Source organism: Pezoporus wallicus, unplaced genomic scaffold, assembly GCF_028554395.1.
Source record: "Pezoporus wallicus isolate ANWC-B61680 ecotype Strahan unplaced genomic scaffold, APGP_CSIRO_Pwel_v1 contig_7985, whole genome shotgun sequence".
Classification (NCBI taxonomy): Eukaryota; Metazoa; Chordata; class Aves; order Psittaciformes; family Psittacidae; genus Pezoporus; species Pezoporus wallicus.
This window is the reverse complement of record NW_026636538.1, coordinates 2,259,945-2,287,868: the sequence shown is the minus strand read 5'-3', so window position 1 is coordinate 2,287,868 and position 27,924 is coordinate 2,259,945. Positions and strand designations below refer to the sequence as shown.

Below are 27,924 nucleotides of genomic sequence, written 5' to 3'. Positions count from 1 at the left end.
CTTCTGAACTTGCTGCATATCGCTCTCACCAGTTGGTTCCTAGTTCCTGTTCCTTGAAAACCAGCGAATTATCATCACTTCATAGTGAATTGTCACTTTGTACCCCACTTCCCTGTGCTACTCACACCTGCTTCACTGCTCCGCACCGACCAGTGCCCGTCACCCCTGCTGCCCTTCCAGCCCCCTTTCCCTGCAGGCCATTCGCTTCCCCCATCACCCTACCAAGGCTCTGCCGCGGAACCACCCCACCACAGGCCCCTGTTTCGGAGGGTGTTAATTAACCTTTCCCGGAGGGATGTTAATTAAAAGCCGCCGCCGAGATAGCGCCTCAAGGACCGTTCCGTCTCAGCGCCCGCGCTGTTGCAGCGCCTCCTGGCGCCGCGGCAGCTCCTACCCGCGCCGCCCGGTGTCTCCCTCAGCCCCGCCGCAGCCGCGAGGGGATGGCCCGGCTGGGCCCCGCCATGAAGCTGCACTTCAGCATCGCTGCCGCCGAGGAGCTGCGGGACAGGCGTGGGGGGGCGCGGGGAGTGGAGCTGGCGGCGGGGTGGTTCGGGCCGGGCGCGGTGTGCTTGCAGGTGTACTCGGTGTGTCTGCAGGGCTTCCTGCTCGGCAAGGCGCGGTACAGCCAGCTCCGCCGGTGGGAAGCGCGGGTGAGGCCGGCCGGGGGATGGCGGGAAGAGGGGCACCCCGGAAAGCCTCGGCGGGGCAGCCTGAGGGGGACCAGCGGGATCTGCGTCAGGCCGCGCCCCGTGAGGGCTGCAGGGCAGGAGGGGCTCTCCTTGCCCTCGCAGACCCAGTGTGGGATGAGGACGGCGAGTTGTTTCCGCCCAAATGCGTGTTGTTAAAGTTTCCTTCATGCTGATCTCGCAGGGAGCATATGCCTGGTCCCCTCAGTGATGGGCTGTTAGAAAGGCAGAGCTTCTGCTTGCGTGGCACTCGTGTCTGCAGGGTGAAATCCAGCAACAAATGAGAGGCAAATCCAAAGAAAGCCAAGAGATGTGACAGAAGGGTACGGTAAGCTGGCTTAGTGGGATGCACTGGCCAAGTTGTGGGCTCCAAATGCCTCTTTTCCTTGGGCTCTGGGAGAGAGGTGCAACTGCACTCCTGTAAGAGGACTTTAACCCTGTGAACAAGTCTAAGTGTGTAGAGGTCGGTCCGTGCAAGCTGCACAGTCAAGGCAGGGTGTTTTGGACAATGCAGGAGTTAACTGAGTGTTGGATCCTTTGGCCTGAATTGCCTAAGTGGATACCTCAGGAGTGACCCTTTCCCCAAAGGCAATTACAAAACAGCTGGATCACAGGCCTGGAGTATTCAAAGGAACAGTGGGCGTTAGGAAATAATGTGGAGTATTTCAGAGTGACCCTGCCTGTTTATTTCTGCTTTTGTTTTGTTTCTTGTTGAGTTGCCTCTGTCCCTTTCCCCTCTATCCTCTGTTTCATTTTTTTTTTAGGATGATAAAAGGGAGCATGTGATTTGAGCTTTTTCATGGAAGCAGAATGGCTGCCAGCCTTCTCTTTGCTAGCCTGATCTCTCTGGCCTTCACCAGTCCTTGGCTCCACACAAGATCTCTCCCAGCTCTTCTGTCAGTGTGGGTCGTCCTTGCTGAGCAGCCTTATTTTACATTTTATTTTGACAACCCTATTTTAGGCCCCTGTTTGATTAATACTCCTCGTGGTAGTGGGTTAAGTAGGTGCTCCTTCTCTTGGCAGCCTTCTCTCTGTGCTCTCAGTTGCAATGATAGAACCACTGTGGAGCAGTTCTTACAGCCAGCCAGGTAACTCCAGATGGAGATGGATCCATCTCTCCCAACTCTGTGTGACTGAACAAGCAGTTGAAGCTGCAAAGCTAGAAAACAGCTGAGTCAGCAGCAGGGTTGCTACGGGAAGCTGTGTTTGCTGAGGTGTGCTTTTGTGCCCCAAACTCTGCAATTCTTTTCCCTGTGGGAGCTCTCACTGTAATATTTTGCTTTGGTTAATGGAGCATTTTGGATAACATATCTGAGCTAATAAACCAGCTTATGTATTTGCATGCTTTTTCTTCAAGGCTTACGGTTTCTTGCTCAAGAGTTTAACTTCATTAACACGCTCAGCAAAATCTTCTCCTTCCCTGCATACTGTGTTACTAACAGTTTGCCCCTTGCTGGGCTTTACAACTTGTTAGGTGATTTTTATTTTTAATTGCTTCATTCCTGCTGTTGGCAACTGCCATACTCTGTCTTGAAGCTTACAACTACACTGCTGTCCCTTAATTGCCTTCTCTATCCTTATGCGAGATGCTTGTCTATAATCATTACATCCTGTTCTGCTTATTTTGCTTTAAATATTTTGTTAAGGTAGAGAAATGCACACATAAAGAAGTCTTAAACTCCAGGATACAGTAATTCAAGCCTCGTGATCAGTGTGTCCCACACATGCAGCATTTCTGTGGTGGATAAGAATTAGGAATAAGCTTCCCTTGTGGACAGATTCTTGCACAACTGTACTTTTTAGTTTGGCTTTTTAGTTTGGCAGCTGATCTCTAAACAAATATCATAATAATGAATCTATGTTCTGTTGTAGGACTGAAAGGAACAGATTATTTCTTGCATATTTTTAAAGCTTTCACTGCTGTATTTCAAACAGGGAGTAAATAGGATGCATCCTATGTAGGGTTAAGAGTGAAATGCAGCACTGATGGATCTGGATAGCTGCCTGGTCAGGTAGGTCCAGCTAAGAGAAAATGGCAGTGCTTGGGGCTGAGATATGTTTTTTCTGTGGGGTGGCTTTAGGTTGCAGAAAGAAACCTAAAGCCTTGAAGGGGGAAGAAGAGGGAAGGTCAGCAGCAGGTTTTGGGTAGGGGATCCATCTCTTATTGTGGCTTTCATGTGGCAGGGCAGCAGGCACCTGGCACCACCAGGTATAGCATTGATGACTTGCATTTGTAATGTAGATTGAGTTTGTGAAGACAAATGCTGTCCAGTTTCATTCTGCTAGAATGAAATTCCATGCTGGTTGCTGATAGTCTGGTGGACTTTCAGCACTGTACACAAATACACACTTAGTTGACAGGTAGTTTTCTTTAATTGGTGGGAGAAGTTTCTTTTCTTTGTAGCCCAAATCTTGGGGACACACAACTGTGGTTCAGGAAACTGACCAAGCAGTTGTCACTGAGATAAATTCATTTTAGTTTATTTTACTCTAAGTAGGCCAGAGTCTCAGCTTGTGCAAACAGATGATAACAGATGGTACCACTCTGTGTAGGTGAGGCATGGCCTGAACACAGAGGGAAGAGAAGGGACCTCCTTGTTGTCAGTGTAGCTCTGCCTTTCTGACTTCTGGCAGGTTTTTTTTTGCTGTATCTCCTCAGTTTGCCTGCCTGTGGAGCAGAGATAATATTTTTCAGTCCCTGGGGGAAGATCACATACATGAAGGACTTTGGAGATTAAAAGCCCTCTATACTTAGCTATTACGCTTAGCTTTACACAGAACCAAAGCATGTAGTGCTACCTAACTCTTTTTGCTACTGTATCTCTTGAGTGGTTCATGCATATCTAATAAACAAGAACTCAGAACTGGCAATGTGTGGCCACTGTAGGGAAAGTGGATCTGTCAGAATATGCCTTACTCCTGGTTTTAACCAATGGGCAGGAAAACGTATTGCTAATTCTTGCAGGAGTAAACTTTGGTTTTTCTTCAAGCTTCAGTTGCTGAAGTAATGTGAAAGACAAGGGCAGCTGGGGCCAGAGGGAAAATGTCATTTTTCACAGGATTTAATGATGCTAATTGCTGAGTTGAATACTGGTGCTTAAAATTTAATTAGTAGGAATGTCTCAGCAAACTACAGGAGTCTCATTTTCCTGATCAGATGCTATATTGATTTTATTTAGGTGAAGAAATAGCTAATCCTTCTCTTGAGATAATTTGCCTATGGCAGAGAATTTTTACACTTCCAAGTGACCAACTACTGCCCAAATTTATCTTATAACTGCTTGTGTTAGCATAAGGTAATTGTGGTTCTCCAGTCCTTACAGGTGTGGTTATACATGCAGTGGTAGTGTTTATACAAAGACATCATGCTCTTGTTAGCCAGCTAATACAGCTGGAGCAAGAATCAAACTTTCAGGTAGTTTGTGTTCCTGAAAGAGTCTCTGTTTTTTGTTTGTTTGGGGTTTTATGTGTATGTGTGGTTTGGGTTTGTTTTTTTTTTTTTCTTTGACAGTATTAGATTATCTGATAAAAGTTACTACCTCTCACAGACAAAATAATAAAAGCATCTGAGGTAGCACTAATCAAGGGCAGAACTCACCAGCTCTTAAAATGTAGTTCTGTGGATATAGATCAAAGAAATCCTGTATGGACGTATTGGGAAAAGAAGACATCTCTAACTGTACCTTGTTTGTCCATGAGGTGTATAAGACCTAGCTGATAAGGTTAATACAATGCTACTTTTCTGTCTCGGAACAGGAGATCAGAGGTGGTAAGACTGAAAATGAGAAACCTGTCAAAAGAGGCTGCTCAGTTGGGCTGCTTCTGGTGGTTGCCCAGGCAAAAGCTTTGCCCTTGCTGTGGTCCCTGATGGCCCCCAGGGAGGTGCTGGGTGGGTACCCTGTGCCCTTTGTAGGTCATCGTGTCTCACTGTCAAAACAAGAGAGCATTGAAAATTCCTTGGAAACTGTGACTGTTTCTTCACTGATCTGTAGCTTTCCTTTGGCTGGCTGTGCCTGCTTTTCCTCTAAGGTTTTACCTGGCAATGACCAATTCAATGGCAGATGGGAGATGATCTCAACTGGAGCAGTACCTTCAGAATGGTAAGCTTGGCTAGACCAACCTGATCACCTTTCATACAGAAGGCTAAAACCTTTGAGGATGTGTCTCTAATTGTGACTGCAGGGTGCTTTACCTTCTATTCTCTGTTGAGTAAGGCTGTGTCTAAAAGGCTGGGACTAGATGTTGCAGCCCTGTCCTGTCTGGTTTACTGCTTGTAGAACAGCAGCATATCTTATTTCTCTTATTTCTGAAGAAGCTGCCTTTCTGCAGCTTTCCCAAAATGTAAAGGTGCAGTTTCACACTAAACTTAATTCACTTTAGCCTTTCAGTGACAGCCTGTGGTCTGACTTTCAACTGTTCTTCCAGATCAGTGAGCTGAGCTAAGCATCTCTGCTGCTTCACAGCTGCCAAAGCTGACATTGGGCTGGGTGTGAGAACTCGTGGCTGGTGGGTAAAAGAGGAAGGCAAAAAAAGGCAGGCACTTGGACTGGTGGAAACGTAATATGGAACTGGGCTCTGTATCAAGTCTTCCCTTTAAGAGTTTCCAGGTTGACTTGTCATAATTATAATGAGGTTGTAGAAAAATCTCAGGCAGAATGTGTTGTTTTATAAACTAGGTTTGCAGGATCTTAGAATGCATCTCAGGAGATTCATATAAGCCAGGAAATTAACTAAATAAAAATATTCAACTACCTCAAAAGAAGAGTGTGTGAAGGGATGAGCTTGAAGAGGTTTTGTAGCCTCTGGCCTCAAATACTTTGGGCCAGGATTTACAAAACAAAACCTTAAGATTAGTCTTTAAAACTTGCTGATTATTTGATCTTTCTCGCTTAAGTATTCAACAGTTACTTTTGGCATTAGAGGCCCAGAATGACCATGGATTTATGTGGCCAAGCACCTTCCTGTAGTTTTGCTTTGGGAGAATAGCAACACTACATGTGTTTTGCACCTGTCATAGCTTCAATGATTTAACAGCAGGCTAGTAAAGGTAGCTGTGCCAGAAACCAAAGGCTAAGTAGTTTAACCAGCAGTCATATATACAACTTTTTAGACATTAGCCATCTTTTGGCTAAGCTTGGCTTCCTCCCTCCCTGTTTTCCTCTTGTTTTTCAGTTACTTTGAATTCAAATATTACCAATAGTGATGTCTTCAGAGGGTTTTTTTGAAAGCTACGGCAGGCAAGTTTTGAATTTTTCAGACAAATAGTTTGTTATATGAAAGAGTTGAAATATCCTACCTCCTGAGTTCAAGGCTTCCTTTGCTATCTTCCTTGTGTTCTTAGAGTATTTCTCTGTCTTGTAAAGCAGTGAGCTCCGATGACAGAGTGCTCTCTGTGAAGCCTGGGTGGCAATAATAATAATGGTATTATTGTTTTGTCCATATATGAACTTCTTTCTCACATGGAAAGAACTGTTTGCTTTGGTTTTATATCCTGTGGTGTATCTGATGAATCTAAACCGTTCCCAGAAGAGTCTTTGTGAGAGCTCAATAGGAGGATTACACACATGCTTGGATTTTGCAGCTGTAAATGCTTTTTGGTAGTGTCAGTGCTTTGGACTGATAAGTGTATTGATGACTGCTGTGAAAATGTCATGTTCTCTTTTCTTGCAACTGTAGTGATGGGCAGAATCTGGCATTGTATTTGGGCTGGTGCAACCTAGATAACTCTTGCAAATCCATTTTCATGTGCTCCATGACATGTATGATCCTTGGCAGGCTTGGATAGCTCTTGCTTGTGTCTGACTACTGCAAGGTGCTGTATTTCTCTTTTTCTCCCTTACCACCTCTCCAGCTGCTGTTGTTCTTATGAGGATGGTGGTGGTTTGGAGCAGGTGGGTGCAGTATGACTCCAACAGTATTTTCAAGGATGGGATGCTGCTTACTTTTCTGGGAAGTGCTTGGCATGCTTCTGGTGCTGCTGTAACCCCACTTGTGGTGAGTTATTCTGGAGAGAGGAAATGTTTTGAAGGAGCATGTAAGAGGTTTGTGACTTGAGAGCTCTTTGCTTGCTATGTATGATTAAAGGAAGTTCAGAAACACTTAGGAAATTAAGTATTCCTAACAAACTCTAGAAAGGTTTTGCCTATGTACTTTGTAGACAAAAAGACAGTTTATTTGCAGTCTTTTAAATTCAGACCTACTAAAATGCTCAAGACAGTGAATTAAAAGTCCCTTTCAGATTTCTTTTGTGATTTCTTTTGTGAGGAGTAGTCTCTCTTTAGTTCTGATCCAGTGCCAGCTATAGCCCTATGGATGACTCCCAGCAATTACTGCTGAGTCTTAATTACTTTTGATGAGACTGATAACAGGTCTGCTAAAGAAAGTTAAATCCATCGGGAATGCCTGCAATTTGCCTTCAAACACTGCCAATTGCTTTATTTTTGGCAACATTCTGGCAGGAAATAACTCCTCAAAATGCATATTTGCAGTGTTTAAAGATGTCTTTTGGCATGCCAGTAGATTTCTCTCAACACCCCATCAGAAATGATGTTGTATATTTAGGATTTTCTGTACTATAGGCCCTTTTGGTGAGGAGGGGTGACTTGATAAGTACATGTGTAATACTTGATTTATAGGTTATCTATGTATTTGTGCTTATTAAGGCATGTGACGACTGTGCTGCCAAAAGCAATCAGTTATTTTGTAGAGTTCAAGGTAGGCACTAAATTATACCTTAAATGTTAGTGCAAGGTTAGTACATTCTCAAGACATAAAATTACCCCAAATTTCTGTTCCGTAATACAATGGAGTTTCATACATGATGTTTAGGCTTACTGCTTGGCAAAGACAGGAGTTCTCCAGCTTTTATTTGTTAACAATTTAAACTAAAAAGGGTTGTGCATACGTAAATTACTGCTTCCTAATACAAATAGCAGTAGTGCTTTATGTGGTCTTTCATTATGGCAAAGAACAAACTCCTAAGAGAGATCAAATAATTCTGTGAGAGACAGAAGCGCATCCACTGTCATTAGCTGTGCATGGTGCCTTTAATTGGTGTAACTGGTGGTTGAATAAGTATTCATTTTGGCTTTTGAAGAATCTCGCTCAACAGACTGGCTTTGGTGTGCATGTTCCAGTATTTATCAGTATACTGGGACTTGTGAGATGTGTTCATGGCAGAGTGATGAAACTTCTGTGACAGCATTGAAGACATGGAGTGAAGTTCATCTTTAAAGCACCTTGGTATTGCTCTTTCCTTATTCATTGTTGAAGATGTTGTTGAAGATGTTGCAGATGTTGCAGATGTGTTGTAGGATGCCAAGTGCTGCATGTTGCTTACGAGGGTTTCAGTGTTACTGCTACTTCATGTTGAAACCAGGCATTACCCCAAACTTGCTCTTGTTTATGTTACATTGCAAGAGGGATGATTAATGAAAGATTCAAGAACAAAGCATCATTAAAGTGATGAAATAGCATGCTCCTTTTCTGTCAGTGGCATGGACCGGCTTTTATTAGGCAGTCTTGGCTACCTGAAACAAGTTAGTGCACACCTGTACAAGCAACCTGCCAGCTAATGTAGGAGAAGTGACAAAGGAACCACACTGCAGGTGGTGATGAACAGGAAGCAGTTGGCCACTCTTCTGCCACCACAGCTATTTATTGAGCACAGATCTGTCTGAAGGTAAAACCAGCTTTTGTAATAGAAAAGTTTTAGTAGATTGAGAGGGATAAGATTGCTAAGCTAGGGTTTTTTCCTAAAAATTCTACCACTGATTTGTTTTCACCTTCACTTCTATCTTTCATTATGAGAGAGAGTAGAGCTGTTCTCTCAGGTAGCCTACTAGTGCTTGGTTTGTTTTCTTGGCTTGTCTTAAAACAGGCAGTATTTAAGCTTCTCACTGAAGAGATTTGTGTATGTCACTGACTGAAATAGAAGATGCAAAAGAAAATCAAACTGAATTTGAGACCCTTTTGGTCCTTGTCCTGTGTTTTTCTTCTGAATGTGACGGCTGTGCAGAGATGAGCGCTCACTGGAGCGGGAAGGCTGCGCAAGGATCATGGCTTTACTGCATCTGCCTGACAGTAGTGAATATGACTCTTTTGTATCTGCCCTCAACATCATGCTGCCCCCTGTATCATATCTAACAAGGCAAACTTTTCAAGTGGGTACAAAGCCATGCAGGTTAACCCTGCTTTCCAAGCCCCTCTTTTGGCCCAGCAACACCTATACCTCTTGCATAGGTTGTTATGGTTTGCTCCTTATAACAGGCATGCTCTGGCTGTTTCCTCAGCAACCTAGTTTCATGGGAGGAGTTGTCAGGGGACAGGAGGACTCCTGACACATGGGGAAGCAGCTTGGCACAATGGATGCTTTGCTCAGAATGAGCATTGCTGGAATATTTCCAATGGTATGTAGTGGAGTTGAACAACTGAACCCATAACTCTCCTGCACCTCCACTCTTCCAAACTCTGCAGACTTGGCCAGTGACCACGCTTCAGTATATGCCCTGCTACCTGCAGCCCCTAAAGACAAATGGCACAGTTCTTGCAAGAAGTCATTAACAAGATGTGACTTTTGTGGCTGTGTTGTGTCTTCTTTTTCATCAGGAGAAAGACAGTATGAGCAGTTACATGCAACCCTAACAGTCTCCTTTTAATGGAAGTCCACTATATCCTTGAATGGAATTCAAGATCATGGTATGTCTCTGTATTAGGCACCCATGGAATAAGGTGGTTTCTTTGGGATGTAGCTGTGAGGACAGTCAGTCATTATGCATTTATGAATAAAATTGAGACACTTATTCTTGCAGCAGCAGAGGTTTCAAGTCAGTGATATAGCAGGCTGACCTTTTCCAGTACAGCAGCTTTTAGCATGTGCAAAAGGATTCAGGTGTTGGTGAAAGGACAGATGAGAAATTTCTGAGAACTTGAACAAATAGTGCGAACCAGTGCCTGATAACAGGCAAAAAGCAGAGTTCTTATGTAGTCCTTCATCAAAGGACTCTGTAATGTGCTTTTCCTTCTGAAAAGCAAGCATGAGGTCAAGGACCGAATAACATGAGAGCTGTGGTGTGTGTACTATTGAAAGTGTAGGTAAAATGCAAGCCAGAAATCTGCAGGTGTTGCCAGGAATCAAAGTCGGTCTGATCATGGGTTGCATTTTGTTGGACAGAGACCATGTCTCTGATGATGCAGCTCCTTCTTCTCTGCCCTTGCAACACACTGGGCATTGTGCAGGCAGTGGAGGAATGCATGTTTAACAATCCTGTAACTCACAAATGTGTTTGGATGTGTATGTACACAAACAGGAGTCAGGCTGAATAGCTACAATTTAAGCACTGCTCTAAGAATGTTATTTCCTCATATCAAACCAGGTTGGGTTTCTTATTTATTAACTTCTATTTTAAAAGTACAGCTGGCCTGAAATCTGAATTTCATGTGCAAAGTTCCCATTTCTTGTGTTCTGGCTGGGGGGGGAGGTTTCTGGCATAGAAAACTCTGAAGAATTTTAATTCAAGGATGTCTGGTTTATTTTTCTATGTTAAGATTCAGTTCAGTGCCCTGACCTGCTGTTCTTTTCAACCATGTTGTAATAAGGGCCTCCGTTCTCACCCTTTCTCCTTTTACGGCACACTCTTCTTAGCTGAGCAACAAATCCCTTGAGAGTTTGCTGAGGGTTCAGGTTGGCATTGACTTCTGTTAAAACAAAATCACTTAAGTTTTCTAATGGAAAACTGTGAGGAAAGATGTAGTTGCCAGTGGAGAACTGTGTAATAGATATTCCTTTTGGTTCCTTTATTTGCAGTTTTTAATTCATTTGAGGTTTTTATTTTGTTTGTTAAAAGAATTTGTTCTTTTCACCAAAACCAAAACACACAGGAAACCCCTCACCACCTCTATGTTATTCTGTATTCCTATGTTAATGACTGAGCTCTGCTTCAAGCTACAGGAGCCAGCAAGTGGGGAGTAGGCAGCAGTTCTGGATGTTACAGGAGATTCTACTGCAGGATAGTAGCATCATGAAGGGAAGATTCAAAGAAGCAGTGCAAGAAAGTGTCCAATTCTAGTTACATGGCACATTCCCTGAATTTCAGGAGCAGTAGGGTAAGAAATGTGGAAAGTACTGCTGAACTTGTTGGCAAAACATGGGGGCAGGGTGGTGGTGGTGGTGTGGGCGTTGTGTTGGTGCCTGCTTTGAGTAGATGAGACAGTGACTCTTACTTACTTTTTCCAAAACCTAAACAGCAGCCTTCGAGAAGATCTGAACTTCTCTGACTCACTGCTGCAAATTCCTTTCAAGAGTGTTTTTGTGTCTGTGGTGGAAGTGATTGGGATTGCCATGGGCACTTACTAAATGGATTATTGCTAATGCTGATAAATGCTCTTCCCTTTGTATTTCTACTAAACTTATTCTGGATTCTCGTGTCTATTTGTATTTCTTCACTTAATACTGTCTTCTGCCTTACAGCCTGCACTGTTTCCTCCTTTCATTTTTCTGTAAGTAAATTTTTTTGGTCTCAACAATACTTTGCTGATAAGAGGCTAAACACAAATATTTATAACACTGAACAATGTGTGGAGCTTCTGGCATAGACAGTTCTGTCTTCTGTGCAGAAGCATGTGGTAAAGTGGGAACAAAATCCCCAAACCCAACAGTTTAATTCTTATTTTTGAATTGCTATGTCATAGCCATAGTAAGAGACCAGTGATCAAAAGTTGGAGATAAGAAAGTAGGGAATTTATCCCCAAGACCATGAAATGAAGCTGTGCCTGTAGTTCAAGAGTCAAATAAGGTAAACAAAGCAGTTTTTTAAAAGACTGTCTAAACCACTGGATTGCATATTAAACAGTGATATTTAATGTGACCATTGTAGATGGGACTGAGATTTTCTTTTTTCTAACACATTCTTTCTTGTAGATCTTCAAATTAATCTGCCTACTGTTAGGTTCCACCGTGTTCTTGGAGAACTCAAACTATTAGGAAGTGGCTTGAAAGTGCCCTTTTTCTTCCTCTCATGATTGCTGAACACTGAGGTAGTCAGCAGGGTAGGATGCTGCGACATGTGACTCCCTTGGTGTGGCAGAAGGGTAAAGTGACCTTTATGTCTTTGACTCTGGGCTGCCACAGTGGATGAGGTGGCCTATACCCAGCCTGTGAAAGCTACAGTAGCAGCAGTGAGGATCTGGCAGAAGCAGGTGCATGAAGTCTTCTATGTGCTTTCCCTATGGGAGCTTCCACATTATCAGCCCACACTCAGAAGTGCTTACTGAGGTGTGTGAGCCTTTGCCCTCACCTTCACCCAGTACTGCTGAGGCCTGGGTAGTAAACATGCTATATAGTGATCTGCTTGCTCTTTGTCAAGAGTCGGTGATGAGCTACGTGTCTTTACCTCATTCTGCTGTTTGCATCCCATGTTTGTTCTGAGTTTCACATACATCTTTATTTATCGCCTGTGAAATGTTTCATGCCGAAATATGTGTGCCAAAGGCATTTGTAAGAAGTGTCTGCTCCTTCCCACTTCAGGAAAGTGGTAAAGTACTCAGGTAAGCACCAGATATGGTGATCCATCCTACTATGTTCTCCAGGGCAGCCAAAGAGCGGCAGTGGAGTACCCAGCATAAATGTCAGCCTTGCCACCCTGCTCTTGTTGATGGTGGAGTCAGGAGATGCTCCTATATGCAGGCACCATGAAGACTCTGCAGCAAGATCCTGAGAGTACTTGAAACCTAAGGGCTCCCAGATCTTTTTAAGTACTCCCATACCTTCCACCAGGCTAGGTGGATACAAGAAATTAAAAATTAATGTTGCATGCAGTATGTAGAATTGCAGCATTTTCCTCCACTATTTGTCGCAAGGGAAGTACCTCACCTTAATGACTTAAAATGCCAGGAAGACCATTGCTGTCCTCTGGTACAGAGCAGTTAACAGGAAGAGGAGCTGCAGTGATGAGTTTCTGTTGCCTCGTCCAGAAGCATCCCCAAGGGAATTCTCAAACTAATCTCCATTCTCTTGAAAAAAGAAACTGATTTCTTATACATAGCAAGGCATGGGGCTTTCTGAGTTTGAGTTCAGGAAAATCTTTTAGAGAAATAAAATCTTGATATAAACCCAGTGGAAAATACCCCATTCCTGTGCACTGCCTCACTGTTAGAAATGCATGCTTTACTTCTAGTCTGACTGCATCTATGATCAAATGACAGGCCATGGATCTGGCTTCTGTACTTCAGTTTTCCAGATTGCAAATCACCCCTTTATTATGTCTAGACATATGACATTTCTCTGAGGTCACTTACTTGAGAGCTTTTTTCTCATGACCTAAACACTTTCAGGTTTCTTCTTATACCCTCTCCATTTGTGGTGGCTTTGAATCTTGAGCACTGGCACTGCACAGTAGCAGTGTCTCTGTTAAGATACCATAGCTTCGTTATTCTCACTAGAGATTTTCCTATTTATAGGTACAGGGGTGCATTTTTTACCTTTTGGCAAGATTGTGGCTTTGAATACTTGCATGCAGCTGCTTATCCACCTCCTCTTTTTGGAGTCTCTACTTCCTAGGACAGTGACTGCATCATTCCTACAGCTGCTGAGACACTAACTTGTGCTCAGCTTAACTTCAAAGTGACTTTCCTCTAATTCTGCAGTATCTTCCCACTTGCAGTTCTGCATATGTTTGGGTGTTTACTAAACAGTAATCTGAATTGTTTATTTTACTTGCGTAAATAGGGAAATGGAGCATCAGCATCTTCAAAAGAGCTCCAGCAATATGAAAAGCAATTAAACAGTGTTTTGTTTCTACCTAACAGGATACATTTAAGATCCAAACCAAGAGAGCCTTTTTGGATGTTTACCTCGCTGATGGCAGCAATAATAGACTTGAGATCCAGACACTGGACACTGCAGAAAGAATATTAGAGGTAATGGGTTTCTAGAATTATGTTGAAACTTCCATTTCTGAGAAGTGGGGGGAAAAAAGAAGATAATTTCGGTCAGGAAGTTATAAAAGACCCTATTTGAAGACATTCAAAAAAATCTTTTGTGTTTTTTGGGGGGGTTTATTGGGGTGGGAGGCATTGCTCATTTTGTTATGAGCGGTTTTGGTTCTTGAACTTGTCTGTAATTTGCCTCATCTTAATGTTACACACCCTCTGCTTCTATGGCATTTGGTTGTCAAATTCAGATTTCCTTCATACATGATAGAAAAGATATACTATTTCATATAGGGGCACACTCTTAATTAACTCTTCCTTTTGGCTTGGCATAATGAAAGTGCTAAACATAGCACCATAGAATCATAGAACACTTAGGGTTGGAAAGGACCTTAAGAAATGATGGTCTAGTCTTGACTTATGTCCTGGCTGGCGCGCTGCTGTTAGAACTTGGTGTGCAACTGATATGTTGTGTTTTTCTGCATACTTCTCCTTTACTTGTTTTGTGTCACAGAATCATTTAGGTTGGAAAAGATCTAGTCCAACCGTTAACCCAGCACTGCCAAATCTACCACTAGACCATATCCCCCATGACATCTACACGTCTTTTTAAATACCTCTAGGGATGGTGAACTCCACCACTTCCCTGTGGAGCCTGTTCCAATGCTTGGTAACCCTCCCCTGATGTTTGCTGTGAAACTGTGGGACTTCCTGTTGGTGCAGTTCAAGTACTGTGGCTGTGGGATGTCCGTAACAGCTGTTGTAATACATACAGTAAACACTTGCTAGTTGCATTTTGAAACCAGGAGCAACCAAACGTTGTTTATACAACTGGTTGGCTTGCATCTGAAACTTTCAGATGGGACTCCCTTCATATGCCAGGAGAGGGGGAGCAGTGGTGACTCTGCATGTTTTGTGTATTTGCATGTGTGTGTGCACAAGCAAGGCTGAAGTCTCTGCCTTGGTTGCTTCAATTTCCTAATCTTTACAGCAATAACAAAGCATACACCTGCCAGATGGGAGCTCATTTTTTATGGGAATTTGAAATTTCCTCTCATCATGCAGGAAACTGTATGCTGTATTTCTGCTGTGCCTTTGCAGTCTGAGTTTGTGGAGGTAGTTCTCAGCTGGCCATAGGTACCAGCAAGCTGAACATGTGTTTGCTTTCCTCCATCAAGCTGGCATGGTCTGGCCATGTCAGATACACGCAGTATCTGTGCACAGTTACCATGAGTTGGATAACACAAGGTAACCCCTTGCTGGCTTTGTTCTGCCCTGGGGTTTGCATCACCTGAGGCAATGCTAGGACTGGTTCTTCCATGGGAAGGTGTCAGAGTTGGCCTTAGACCCTGCAACAGGAGACTTGTGGTGTGGGAAATGCTGAAGGCAAAAAGTGTTGGGGATTGCAGGAAGTTAGGAATTTTGATTTTGGGGGAGAGCAGTATAATAGATTGGAAGAAGTAAGGAGACATCTTTTAGATAAGAGACTTGCTTAGGGACCTTAAGTAAGGAAAGGATTTGCTAATATACTTTAAAAAATAGTAATAATTTGGGCTTGATTAACTTGTTAGCTTGCAGTGGATCCAGATAACTTCCAAGCCGGGCAGTGGTGTTGTATGTTGCTTTGTCTATTGCATTTATAGACACCTAATGTTTATGTGGTGCAGTAAAGAAACAATGGCATGTTAAATACCGCAGACACCATTTCTTCCTTAAGAAGACCTTAAGGTTGAGATGATAGAACTTCTAAGCACTATTTAACTCCTGTGGTTGTATATGTGCTGCTACACTGACTGTCTTTTTTGCAGTGCAGGTAGATTTTGCAATGGACATTCCCTAACATCCTGGTGCTCAGGCAGCATATACCAGCTTGTTTTTTGATCCGAGAAATAAAATAAGTCAAAATCCTACTGAATGAAAGATGTGTGTTTGACATTCCTGGGAAATGCCATCCAGTGTCCTTAGTATTTTGGTACAAAGGGGACTTCTTAGCACAGAGGCAGAAAGAATGGAAGATGGTGCTGCTAATACTCACTTTTATGTCTTTTATACTTTTTGAACTTCTGTAACTCTCTTCCCGTTATATTTGGTGTCTGAACTGAGTGTGAGGCAAGTGATTTTTATGCTCTGCTGCCCTCTCTGGTAACAGCCCTCATATTAACAAGTATAAGGAAAACTTCATGAATGTGTTCTTCAACTTTAACTTGGAACAGTTCTTCCCAACCTATATTGAGCTCAATGTCTACTTTTTTCCATGCACAAAAAAAAATGCCTGCTTTTTAAACCAGCTGATACAGCTGAAGAAAACCCTTCTGAACTGTGGAGATGATTGAATTTACAATGCTACCACATAGAAGTGGTTTGGGATGGTCACCCTTTGGAAGAAGACTGAAAACCTGTATTTCCACCTTATGCTCAAAGAAAGTCCAGCTTCTTTGACCACAGCATGACTCCTCCATCAGGTTGCACAATCTGCCACATGAGCTATGGCAGGAGTATTCTTGGGGGTGGAAAGTTTTCTTACAGCTGCCACACCACTTTCCTGAGAGATCTCGGGAGATTATGGTCACTGCAGGATTTAGGAATGCTCTGATGGCACTGTGCTCTTTTAGGTTACGGCTGCTTTGACTTATGCTTTGATTTTTCAGGACCTAAACCAGAACAAGACAATTGCCCCCATCTGATTTAGCAGTTTCTGTGCTCACCTCTGCCTGATTTTTCTGTCTCCATTAACCCATTCTGCAGCTGGTCCTGCAAATAAGTTCATCTTCTGTTGCTGCTGCTTCATATCCTCTGAGAGGGCAGAGCAAGCTAAAACAAATCCAGATGTCAAGCTGGGTAGAATTTTTCCTCTGTATGCAATAATGAAAGCTCAATGGACCTCAAGTCTGCTCTTGTCAGAAGCCCTCTTGCAGAATTGTAGAATCCTGCAAGTAAGACCAGTGCTTTCAATAAATAGGCAGGGGTCTTAGATATTTCCTAGAAAAACAGAGGACTCTATCAGCTCAGAAGATGCACACATCCTGTAAACATACATATTTGTAATTTTCCTGAGCAATGTTGTTAGCTCATAGCACACAGTGCTCACTGTACAACACGATGTGAGGATTTAGGAATAAAAGATTTGGAAGAACATGGCAGATGCCTTGTGGTAGAGGATACTTAAATGCATAGCAGAGCAGTAAACATTTTCTGGTTTGTTACATTTTTATGTTTTTTTGAAACTTAGAAACTCCTTTTTTAAGTTTGAAACTCCTCACAAACTCAAATGCTGCAATACAGGAGTGGTTATATTTGCTTTTAAACAGGCAATTAAATGGGACATAATGAAAAAAATGTTCAATACTTTCTAACATATTCCTGCTAATGGGTAGCTAAGTTCCTGATCTTTGTTTTTAAAGGTTACATTATTTGAGATAGGGGCTATCAAGAGAATTAATGAAGTATTTTAGCTTATTTTTCTTTCAAGATCATGACAATGGAGTGCTCTCTGGTAAGTTTTACATTGTGCTTAAACCAGCCCTCCCTTAGATGTTGTGTTGTCTGAAGTGACTGAACCTGGAGTCTGAACAGAGCTTGTATGAGCCTGCTCAGGCTGAAAGACCCACCCTGTCTGATAAACCCCCTCCATTCCTCTCTCCACGTAGCTTGGAAAGAGTGGTAGTGGGGAGCGAAGTATGGCAGTACATTGTGTGGTACAGGGGTGAGACCTTCACATACAAGTATCATGTTCCTTTTGGTTTACGCAACATGTAGCAACTTTTACCACATGGGAACTATTGGGTGTATCTTCTCGGTAGGTATTTAATCAGATGGCCATACCTACATGAAACAGTTCTTAATTTACAGATCACATGCTGAGTTTAACAATGGGACAGGAAACTCTTTTGTTATATTTCTAAACAATGTCTGTGGCTTACTTTCCTTTGTATTATGACATGTTTCCTTTCTTAACTGACAGAAATGTAAGTTTAACCACGAGGGCACTGAGCAAGCTATATCTCAGTTTTGTGAGTCTCCGTGGTCAGTGTGAAGGAGCTTTTCTGTCCTCATTGGTCTGTTGATGTCCTGTTTCCCCTGTGGGCAGCTGTGTGGATGAGGCTGGATCCAGACCTGGGATGGGATAGGCTCGGGTCACATCAGGGAAGTGAACACAGTGTTTGTTTTTTGACTGGAGAAAAGTTTGGCTTTGCAGCCTCTCTGTGTGGCCTTAACAAGTCATTTAGCCTTTTTTCTTCTCATTGGTATAAAGGTGTTAATGCTCTTCTGAACCTTTTCTAGATGAAGGTCCAGTAGTAAAATCAGGCTTACTCAGTGGCATAGGAACTTTATTCTTGTGTCTATTTGATATGTTGTTCCCCTGCCCCTTTCTCTCTGTCTGTGAAAGGTATCTCTGAGTATACAGAATCACTGGCTATTACTGTGTCTCATGTCTCTGGATATAACACATTTATATACTCTTCTGTGGTTGCAGATGGAATTATTTTTTCCTTGCACTGAGATATAATCAGATACACAGCATAAGATAAAAGTCTTTCAGTTAATTAAATTTCAATGCATCTTCAATATTCCTTTCAAATACATCAGGTCCAAATGTAACCCACAGTCCACTGCCAAAAAATGTTTGATGCTTATATGCTTAAAATGACATGTTTAGGTGTTCTGCTGAATTGTGGTATTAGCTTAGAAATAATTGGTTACAGGTTTGGGCCTTCAGACCTTTTTAAGAGTGAGCAGGAAAGTAGTGACTTCTGAAGAGTGACATGCTTTTCTTGCTGTACGTTAGTTATACTGCTTGTCTGGTGTTCTGGTGTTCAAGAAAAACACCAGTCCTGGGAGCTTGCATCAACATCTTTTCAATGCAGAAACATCTATCCTGCTTAGCTGTGTTCTGAGAAAAGGATATTCTGTAAGACCATAGTCTAAGGGAGCAGAGATATTCTGTAAGTAATAGAGCTATGTAAGTTTACACTCGAAGTGAGGAAGATAACTAACCTCTCTCCATGCTTTACCCAGAATTTAATTTTGTCAAGTTTCCTGCTTCTCCAAAAGCACACTGGTAACCAGTACTAACTGATAAATGAAAGCAGCGGGGCTGTTTCACTGACTGTCTCTGTTTTTTCTTCTTTTCCCAGTGATGAAAAAAGTGGCAGAATTTGAACTTCCTTATGTGAGTCTTCAGAGCATGAAGGAGTTGTACTGTAAGCTTGGGATCAGAAAATGGTGAGCAACAAGCTTAAGAGAAACTACCAAGATGCATGAATGGAGGAACAAATCCCTTGAATAACTTGGCTACAAAGTCTTTAAGCCTCAGCAACTTACCTATTTTTCTCTGAGGCCAATTTGTTACTGAAATTGGCTGGCCCTGCAGGTTTTATATTTTATCACTGAAAGTGTCCTTTTCTGCAACTAGTTATTTATTCCCTCTATTCTTTCAGAACCTAGAGAGGTACTTTGTGGCTGCTTTCCTCCTAACTTTTATACCTGCATAATGCAGTGATCACAAATTGGAATATACTTGTAAACTATATAGAAAAGAACTTTAAGTTCTGAGTTGCAAGCTGCAACTCTGGGCAGAGAGAGGTTATTTTATATCAGAAGTGCTCATTTCTATACGCTAATACAAAAGATACCTGAGGCCATAGCTTGAACATTTCTTTTGGTAAGTGGCCTGGCTTAAGCAGCAGTGCACTCTTCCCCTTTCATTTGCTCAGACCTTGGGCTCCTCCTCAGTTATGCTGGTAGAACTGTGTGGCAGACATGGTGAGCTGGAGTGGAGAGCTAGCCTGGCCTAAAAACAAGTTGCTGGCTGTAAAATTTATTTGGTTTTGCCGACCTATTTTTGGCCCTGGTCAGTTCCCCAGTCTTGTTTGCTGTGCAGCAAGCAGTTATGCTGACTGGTGGGTGAGGATAAACCCCGGGGACAGGGAATCTGGTGCCAAAGTCTTGCTTGTCAAATAGTGCCCTGGGGGTGCAGTTAGGCAGTATAGCTGAGCCAGGCTAATGGCTGTCAACTGTGACTGTGGCATGGTCTGCTCCCTACAATGAAGAAGAAAAAAAAAGGTTTTTGCATGCTTAGTGAGTTGTATTGGCTGCATCAAATGAGTGCTAGAGCAACAACCATGATTGGGAACAGAAGAGGAAGAACAGACCATATCTTTTGGTGATAGCAAACATCAAACAACAGAAACTTGTTTGATGCTTGTAACTTGTCTGGTTTAGATCTACTGGGCTAGAGCTTGACCTCTGCAAAGCTTTCTCTGTTTCTTTATATCTGCCCTTACAAACTGCAAAACCTAGCAGCCTAATAAAAGAACTGTGTGGTTCTAAGGCATGACAAAGTGACTGTAGGAGGAGATACTTCTCTCATGCAGCTGCAAATCACAGAGGTAGGAAATGGCAGCTCTGGGGTGGTTTGTGTGCTGCAGGAAGTGTATTACCTGCTCAATGTAATGCAGCTGGCCTGCTGTATTCATTCTGTCATGTAGACTTACCTAAGCTGTCTTCCAGAAGACAGCTCAAGCTACTAACTGTTGCAGCATGGCACTTGGATAACTGAGTATTTAACTTGCTTTGTTGCTGTACTACAGCAATTCTACAGTAGCTGGTATTGCAGCTGGCTGGTGGACGGTCTTGTATGTCAGCACTGCAGCATGGCACTGGATGCTCTGAGAGTCTTACCAACTTTTATGTAGACAAACCTTGAGCTGCTTGAGCAAAGGAAGAGGGAAGTTTTAGTTCTAAACTGCAGCTGTTATGTTTGGTACCACCAAAATCAAGGTGGAGAGACTGGATCACCAGACTTCAGTTTATTTCCATTCTGCTACAGTGTATAAAGAATAAGCATAGTACACACTTCAGAGGCATAACTGGTTTTTGTTTTGTTAATCTGGTAAGTAATGGGATCTTTCCAGGTTGTGCTCCCATCATATTTATCTGAAAAATCACAATGCCATGCTTAGAAGCATATCTACATATTTTATTACTTTTCTTTTTTCCCGTTTGCTTGGAAAAGGTATATGGATTCTTCTCTTGACACACTGCTGATGGATTGTACAGCTTCACTGAATTTGCTATATATGCAGGTAAAGCTGAAAGGTGTTTGTAATTTTGAAAGCTATCTATCTTTCCAATATTAATATTTCTTGAAATGTTTGTAAATGGTTCCTGTTTAGCACTGCTTTGTTGTGCTTTTCTAAGTGCTGGGTGTAGCTGTGGTTGATCATATTCCTTTTCCCCTCCAAAATCATGTGCTAGAGATTCTAACTCATCTATGTTTTGTGCATGGGAAAAGTATTGAATAAAAAAAGACACATTTAGGATATTTAGGTATTTGTCTCCTCTGTTTTCAAGTGTATACGGATGTATCTGTATCTGTAATATGTAGGCACTCTGCTGTGCTGTGAGAGCATTTGATTTCTGAACTGTAGGTGTGTTGAACTGTACTAGCTTTGGAAACTGTTAATTCAGGAGGAAAGAATAGTGTGGAGTGAACTTGACCTAAAATCAAAGGCCTTGTTTAAAAAAAGCCCTCTGTGTGTGTTTCTAAATGTTTGTGCGCAAAAGGAAATACGTTTTTGTTGACTTCTTTGGCTATTTTAAAAAACTCTCTTAAGGCAATCCAGGAAGTTGAGAGGAATTGGGTTAAACCAACAGAAGAGCAGATGCAGGAACTTGGATTCCTACAAAAAAAAAAGGCAAACAAAGTAAAGGTAAAATGTTATCCTAAAAATAACATAAACAGATGAAAGGGGTGGGTTTTGAAGCAATGATGTGACTTTAAAAATAGAGCGCGGTTTTGTGGAGTGGTTTGAGCTAGAGAGCCAGGTCTCCCATATCCTGGTCAGATACTGAGCCACCAATAGGAAAGGAGGTTACCATCCCTGCTAGCATTTTAAAATAACTGAACAGAATTCCTTGGATCATGAAGGTTAGCAGGAAGTTTTTGACTGTGAATGCTATTTTTTATTTGCTGAACTCAGGTGCAAAGTTTTGTCATACAGATTAGGACATCAGATGGAAATTCAGAGTGCTGGGACTACTGTTCTCATAGTTCTTACTGGTTAGTTTTTTGTCTTCCTATCATCATATCTCATAAGCATCCAAAAGACTCAACTCATTGTATTCAATGTGTGTGTGTGTAGAAATGAAGTTTCCAAGTCTGGACCGTGAGTACTATTCTCTGAATCAAGCACCGACATACTGTGGTGAATCTATGTCCTCCCAGGAGAAAGTGTTAGGACTCTGAAAGATTTGTCTTTATAAGTCACTAGATTTCACTTGTCTTTACAGAAAATCATTTCAGTTCTGTCTTTTTGGTGCAGTTCCTGGAGCTGATTTGAGAAATGCAGTTCTATGGATGCGTAGGGATTGATCCTTGCATTTGTGACTATCCAGAAGAAGGCTGTTCAGCTGACATCGTTGTCGGCAATAATGAGATTCACTGCTGCATAAAACTTCCTACTAACCAGACCAAAGAGGTCAGCTTTAAAATCAACAGGTTAAGAAGCTGGCAGGTTACTTTTCTTGTAAGTACTTCACCGATTCTGTATCTGAATTCATTTTTTCTTCATAAAACTAAGGTAGACAGGGAAGGGCAGATCTGGGGAGAAGGGGTGGTCTGTTTTAAATCCCTTTCACTTGCCCATATTCCCCTCCAAACCTGTTCTGAAACATACTCCCTTAGCAGCCTTTATAGCAGTAACCATCTAAGCTTACTCTGCTATATTTCTCCCTTCTGTGGTATTCCATGTTATACTGTATCTGCCACTTTGCTTTCCTGTTGAAGTTAGAGTTGTCAAGAGAGTTTTGCATGGGAGCAAAACTGCTTTAGCCATCTTTAGACTTCTAAAGACCCCATTGTCCTACCTCCCACTTGCACCCTGCTTTATTTATATGCTATATAAAATGAACCTAATTGATTAATTCTGATTTAAGGCTGAACACCTTGATGTTGCTTTTAGTAGTTTCTTCTGTCCATTGGATGGTTTTGGTTTTGTTTTACAGAGTGCTACAAAGGATGGTGAAGAAGACACTCTGGAGGTTAGATTTGAGTACAATGACTCGGGCACATGGCAGTGGATAATTTTGTACACAAAACAGGTCAGTTCCCAGTCCTTTTAGGGTAGGATCAGATTAAAATGTATCATCTTCAGCCATAAGGCATCTTCAGAAGTGGCTGATCTATCTCTACCAGAGAGCAGCAGTGATGCTTTCAAGCAGGTTAGCCTGGTGACAGAGTTATGTGGGAGAAAGCGTTTGAGTTCCTAGTGTAAGAGGAGGAGAATTTTTGTTTTCCATTGAAGAGAAATGTCTAGCAATCAGCAGCAAGCCTGGGATGAAGTGCGGACAGGAGCCATTTATATACTGGTCTCAGTAAGTATCCAAAATCATTAATTGGTCAGACCTACCTAAGGTCAAGGGCTCCCATTTTACACAAAAATCTTATTGTTCAAGTATAAATATGCCATGTTAACACAGGTTAATGGAGGGTGTGAATATATGGCATTGTAAGTATATTTTATTTTACATATAAATAATTCTTAAATAAGATTTTATAGGGTGCCAGTCCTCCTACTTTTCAGGCAGCTCTTTAAAGATATCCAGGAATTCAAGTCATCCATCTGTGGTTATGCTGCCTAGCAAATAATCCAGACTCTGCGATATCAAAGACAGCACCAGTCTCAGTTTAGGTACAGAGCTTCTATAAAAAGTGCATAGCCTGCTATTCAAGTAAACTGCTTCTCTTTCTTGCTTCTGAGACCAACCCAGCAGCAGAAAGGATTTTTCAAGTAAAGCCAAAATGCTTAATTTATCACACATGACTTCTTAATTCCAGGGTGATGATGTAGTTCACACAGCTATTTAGTAAGTGTTATTTTCCTTCCACACTTAGGTTTTATGAGAGCATGAGCCATAAGCAGTAAGCTTTCTAATTTCTTTGCTGCTGGAGAGAAAAAACAACCCCAAACCAACTTAATTCAGTATAAATTCTCTGTGAAATCCATTAGGGTTGTGCTTGATGCCCTGACATGTTGATTAGCAACCCTGTGTCCCATTTTGCTCAGAAGTGTGAGGAAGAGCTAAAGGCCAGAAATATGCTTCTATGTGGAAGAAAGAAGGGTTTGATGCAAGAGCCCACTGCAGAAAATGGCATGACTGGATGATTTGGAGCTTAAACAGAGATGGTTCCCCCCTTCATCACTGATGTTGTAGAATGTTTTGTCTTCAATTCATCTTTTGGTGCTTGATACCCTACCTGAGATGCTGCTTTTTGGAGAGTAAACAGTGAGGTGCAATTCAGAGTGAAATTCAGAACTTAACTTGGGCTGCAGTATCCCAACGAGTTGTACAGGCTTATCAGACAGCCTAAGGAGCTAAGAACACCACCACTCCTCTCTGAGGTGCCTTTGTTAGGTACCCAATATGTTGGATGAGTGCATACTGCTCTGTTCGTATTAGGTATGCAAGATGTGAGTCTGAGATGGTCTACAAACAGCTGCAGCCTTCTCACGTAACCACCAGGCCTTTGATTTTTGACAGTGCCGAGTGCCTGTGAACTCCAGCTTGCTTCATTTGTTGAAGTGGTCTTGATGCTTTTGATTAACCTTACTTAGTCCTTGGTTTAATTTAGCAGCCTTTAAGGTAGGAGCCACAAACAACTAGAGAGAATAACTTGCCTTACAAAGCCAGTCATAAAAATTCTTATTCTCGAGTCTGAGCATTGCTGTGAGGGTTAGTCATGCTGAGGCTGGGCTTTAAGCAACTGCAGCAAATCTGGTGCACTGTGAGGATGCTAAGCACAGAGTAAAATTAACTGACTCAGGGAAGTATTGGGGACTGCAGTTTTCTGGTGGAGGACAAATGGAAGAGTTGAGTACATCTTTTAATAGAAGAAATCAGAATGTTCTGTGGTTTATCCGTTTATCCTCTTTAGGCCTTTTTGCTCAGTAGCTGCTTGAAGAAAATGGTATCAGAGCAGATGATAAAGGCAGCCAAAGAAAGCCAAGAAACGGTGAGCATGTGTGTTTGTTGGTGTCAGAATTTGTATTTAAAAGAAATAAGCCTGCTACTCTAACATTCTTTCAAATGTGCTGAGAGAAGTCCCAGAGAAAAAGGATCTTACATGTTCCAACATTTCAGTAGAGAATGAATTGACTAAAAAGTACATCTTTGGTCAGTTTTACAGAAATAAACCACCTTTAACATTTAAAATACTATCATCAGAGATTTAATAATCTGTTTCGCCTTCCCTCCTTGACTTAAATTTTTGCTGTGTATGATAAAGGATATCTGTGGCATAATTTTCATATGTTCTGCACTACCCTGTTGTATCCATTTCTGGCTTCTGCATTTTTCCCCCACTTCACTTGCTTGCTCCATCTGCTGCAATGTTAGACCAATTTGAGATCTGTGACATTCACACTGAGAAACATTTTGGGTTTAAATAGAAGTGTTAATTAAATGAAATTCAGGTTTGTAGCTAAAATACTTCTGCTATCTTTTGTGTAGCCTTTAAGGATGAAAATGTTTAGATACTTGTTATTTGAAGAAATAATTTCCAGCATTAATAATGGCTTTGTTTAACCTTGTGCTATCTAAAGATTTTGAATGTCTGCTAACTGAAAACTTCTGAAGAGAAAAAAGGGAAGGAACATGTGTGATCTTCTAGACCCATGCTGATTACAGTGAGCAATGAGGCAGTGAACAGCGTGTTATTTCATAGTTTTAAACTGTAAATGATTCAGAAGAAAAGACCAATTTTAATTTTGGAATAGATTTGACCTCTCCCAGTTTATTTGTAGTGGAAGTACAGTAAACATTTAATTATGAAGATGACCATTCATTACTTTAATATTCAGCTGTTGCTAGCATTGCTTGGACTTGATTAGCTTGGACTAAAACAGAATTACGAGAAAGTTAACTATGCTAGTTCATTTCCTACACTTTCTGCTGGGTTTAACTGAATGCTGCTTTGCTCAGTGTAATTTATTACAGTAGTTGGGGGAGCATTCAATCTTATTGTAAACTTAAATTTTTCAATCTGTTTAGGAGATGAAGATGCCTGAATGCATGATTAAATAGTAAGAAATCCAGCATCCAACAAAAGCAGGTTAGTGAGTGAGAAATTGTCTCCAAGATGTAAATACTGCGTGTAGTGCTTGCTAGTGCTGTTTAGCCCAACCTCTGTTTTTCTGGTTAGGGAGACTCCTAATAAATTTAATATGAACTTCTTCAGGCAGCAAAAGAAGCTAAGCTTGAACTTATGGAGAAAGAAGAGGGCAAGAAACATGCCTGAATGAAAAAATTTTGGTTTGGGTTTAATGACAACTTGCTTCATTTTATTGCTGTTTGAAGGTGTTTCTGAATGAGACACTTGAGGTTAAAGAGAGTATATACAGTATATATGCAACCCCTGATGTAGTTGATGTACTTGGATTCCACACTGGGATTGTTTATGCATGTGGATTGATCTTGATTTTCCTACGAAATCTGACTGCTGCACTGGATTGTCTATTCAAACAATAATTTATCAGCTGTTATGCTGATCTGTTATTATCACTGTACTCCTACAAAGAGGGTAGATTAAATATTAGGAAGAAGTTTTTAAGTGTAAGGATGGTGAGGCATGGGAACAGGCTGTCCAGAGAAGCTGATGATGCCCCATCCCTGGCAGTGTTCAATACCAGGTTGGATGAGGTTTGGAGCAACCTGATCTAGTGGAAGGTGTCCCTGCCTGTGGCAGAGGGGCTGGAATTAGATGATCTTTAAGGTCCCTTCCAACCCAAAGCATTCTACAATACGATTCTATGATGTGTTACCACATTTGGAACTGCCATTCAATCTGCACCACACGTAGTACACTGCAATACGCCTTAAGAGCAGAAACAACTGTTCTTTTGTCCTATTCCAGCAGGGAAAATAAAATCTGTTCTCTCAAGTATCTCTTAGAGAGATCAATCACTGCTCCTTAACAGTATCATGTCAGACTTCCTAGCTTAATTTTGTATTTGCCTATAATTACTGAAATACATATACTCTTTAACTATTGTTTCACTGCAGGTAGTTCATTTGGGTTTTATATCAAGGAAAAGATTTTTGGTTAGGCCAAATGAAGATGACTGTGTATTTGAGAAAATAGGAGAAGAGGACCTGTAATAATTTATTTTGGATTTTTTCTTTCAAAATTAATTGTCTGGGAATAATAAAGCTGTAGTTGAAACTTTGAACTCTAAGGGCAAAAAAAATTTCCGCAATCTTCAGTGTAATTCCTTGCCTTTGCAGAGTCCTTTGTAGTATTTACAACTCTACTGAACCAGTTTGAAAAGGTACTGAGAACTTGGAGATGTCTTACATGGATACTTTTTTGGCTTTTTTCCCCCCATACTGAAAATGTTGGAGCAGAAAGGGGAGGGCTAATTAGAAATGGTGCTATTAGAGAAGGAAAAAATATTTACCTATCAGTTATGTTTCTTTGAGTATCGGGGTTAGGGTGATGGCTGAGCAGGCTGTTGCCACCTAGACATTTGTCTGGAAAAGGCATTCCTAATGAGTGGAAAAGGATTTCCTACAATCATCCCTCTTATCGGGGCCAGTCGTTCCTTTCTGGAATGTGGTGCTGATGTGATGCCCTTAGTGACCTGTTGAGTCAGTGCTGATTCAGAAGCTGCTATGCTTTGGAGAATTGAAGTTAACCTATGTCACTACATCAGAAGTTGTGCTGGTTCACACTGATGACACTGAGGAAAGTAAGTACCCGAGGTAGCTGGATAAAGGTAGGCATGCCATTAGCCACATGCCTAACTTGGCTACTACTGCAAGGAGACTCAAGAGCCTAAACCGTGATACTCTCCATACCAGAAGGATCTGGGGTTCTTCTTAGTGTTCTGCCTTTGAAAGGCAGGATCAGCTGTGAGAAAAGGGGAAGGAAGTAAGTGAAAATCATAAGAATTAAAAAAGACCCCAACAAACACCAAAGCCCCACTAATGTATTTTGGGGGAAGTCAAATACCTTCGGCCCTTTTGTATACTTATACTCACAGCACCTTGATGCTGGACACTCTCCAAGGGCAGAGGAGCTATACCCTTGCCTGCGTTTTCAGCTATGCAGTAGCACACGCAGCGGTATAAAAGACACAGTTTCCCCCAAGGGGTAGTTAAAACAACTTCGTGACGTTTCCTTTAACAAAAACAGTCAACTACTCCATTTTTGTTAATTTTGTTCTTCTATCCCCCAACCCCTCGGTTCGTTCCATTCGGGCTGTTGCCCCTCTCCCGTCATTTTCTGTCTCTCGCTCTTCCTTTCCTACTC

The 27,924-nt window shown here is 41.7% G+C and overlaps 1 protein-coding gene and 1 long non-coding RNA gene across 2 annotated transcripts; both read left to right on the top strand.

Moving 5' to 3' along the window:
• The first annotated feature begins 368 nt into the window (after positions 1-368).
• On the top strand, positions 369-26,842 carry SNX31 (sorting nexin 31). Its single transcript, XM_057400568.1, is given in 16 exon segments — positions 369-518; positions 1,887-1,902; positions 4,679-4,786; positions 5,859-5,923; positions 13,491-13,601; positions 15,427-15,450; positions 17,034-17,106; positions 18,749-18,836; positions 20,629-20,698; positions 21,230-21,325; positions 21,938-22,141; positions 22,620-22,715; positions 24,550-24,627; positions 25,665-25,688; positions 25,690-25,725; positions 26,676-26,842. Coding segments are annotated over 16 exon segments (1,263 nt in total). The 5' UTR covers positions 369-440; the 3' UTR covers positions 26,772-26,842.
• LOC130594574 (uncharacterized) lies at positions 605-1,615 on the top strand. Its single transcript, XR_008971118.1, has 3 exons — positions 605-650; positions 871-1,014; positions 1,451-1,615. It is a non-coding gene; the product is annotated as an uncharacterized LOC130594574 (long non-coding RNA).
• Positions 26,843-27,924: the final 1,082 nt, after the last annotated feature.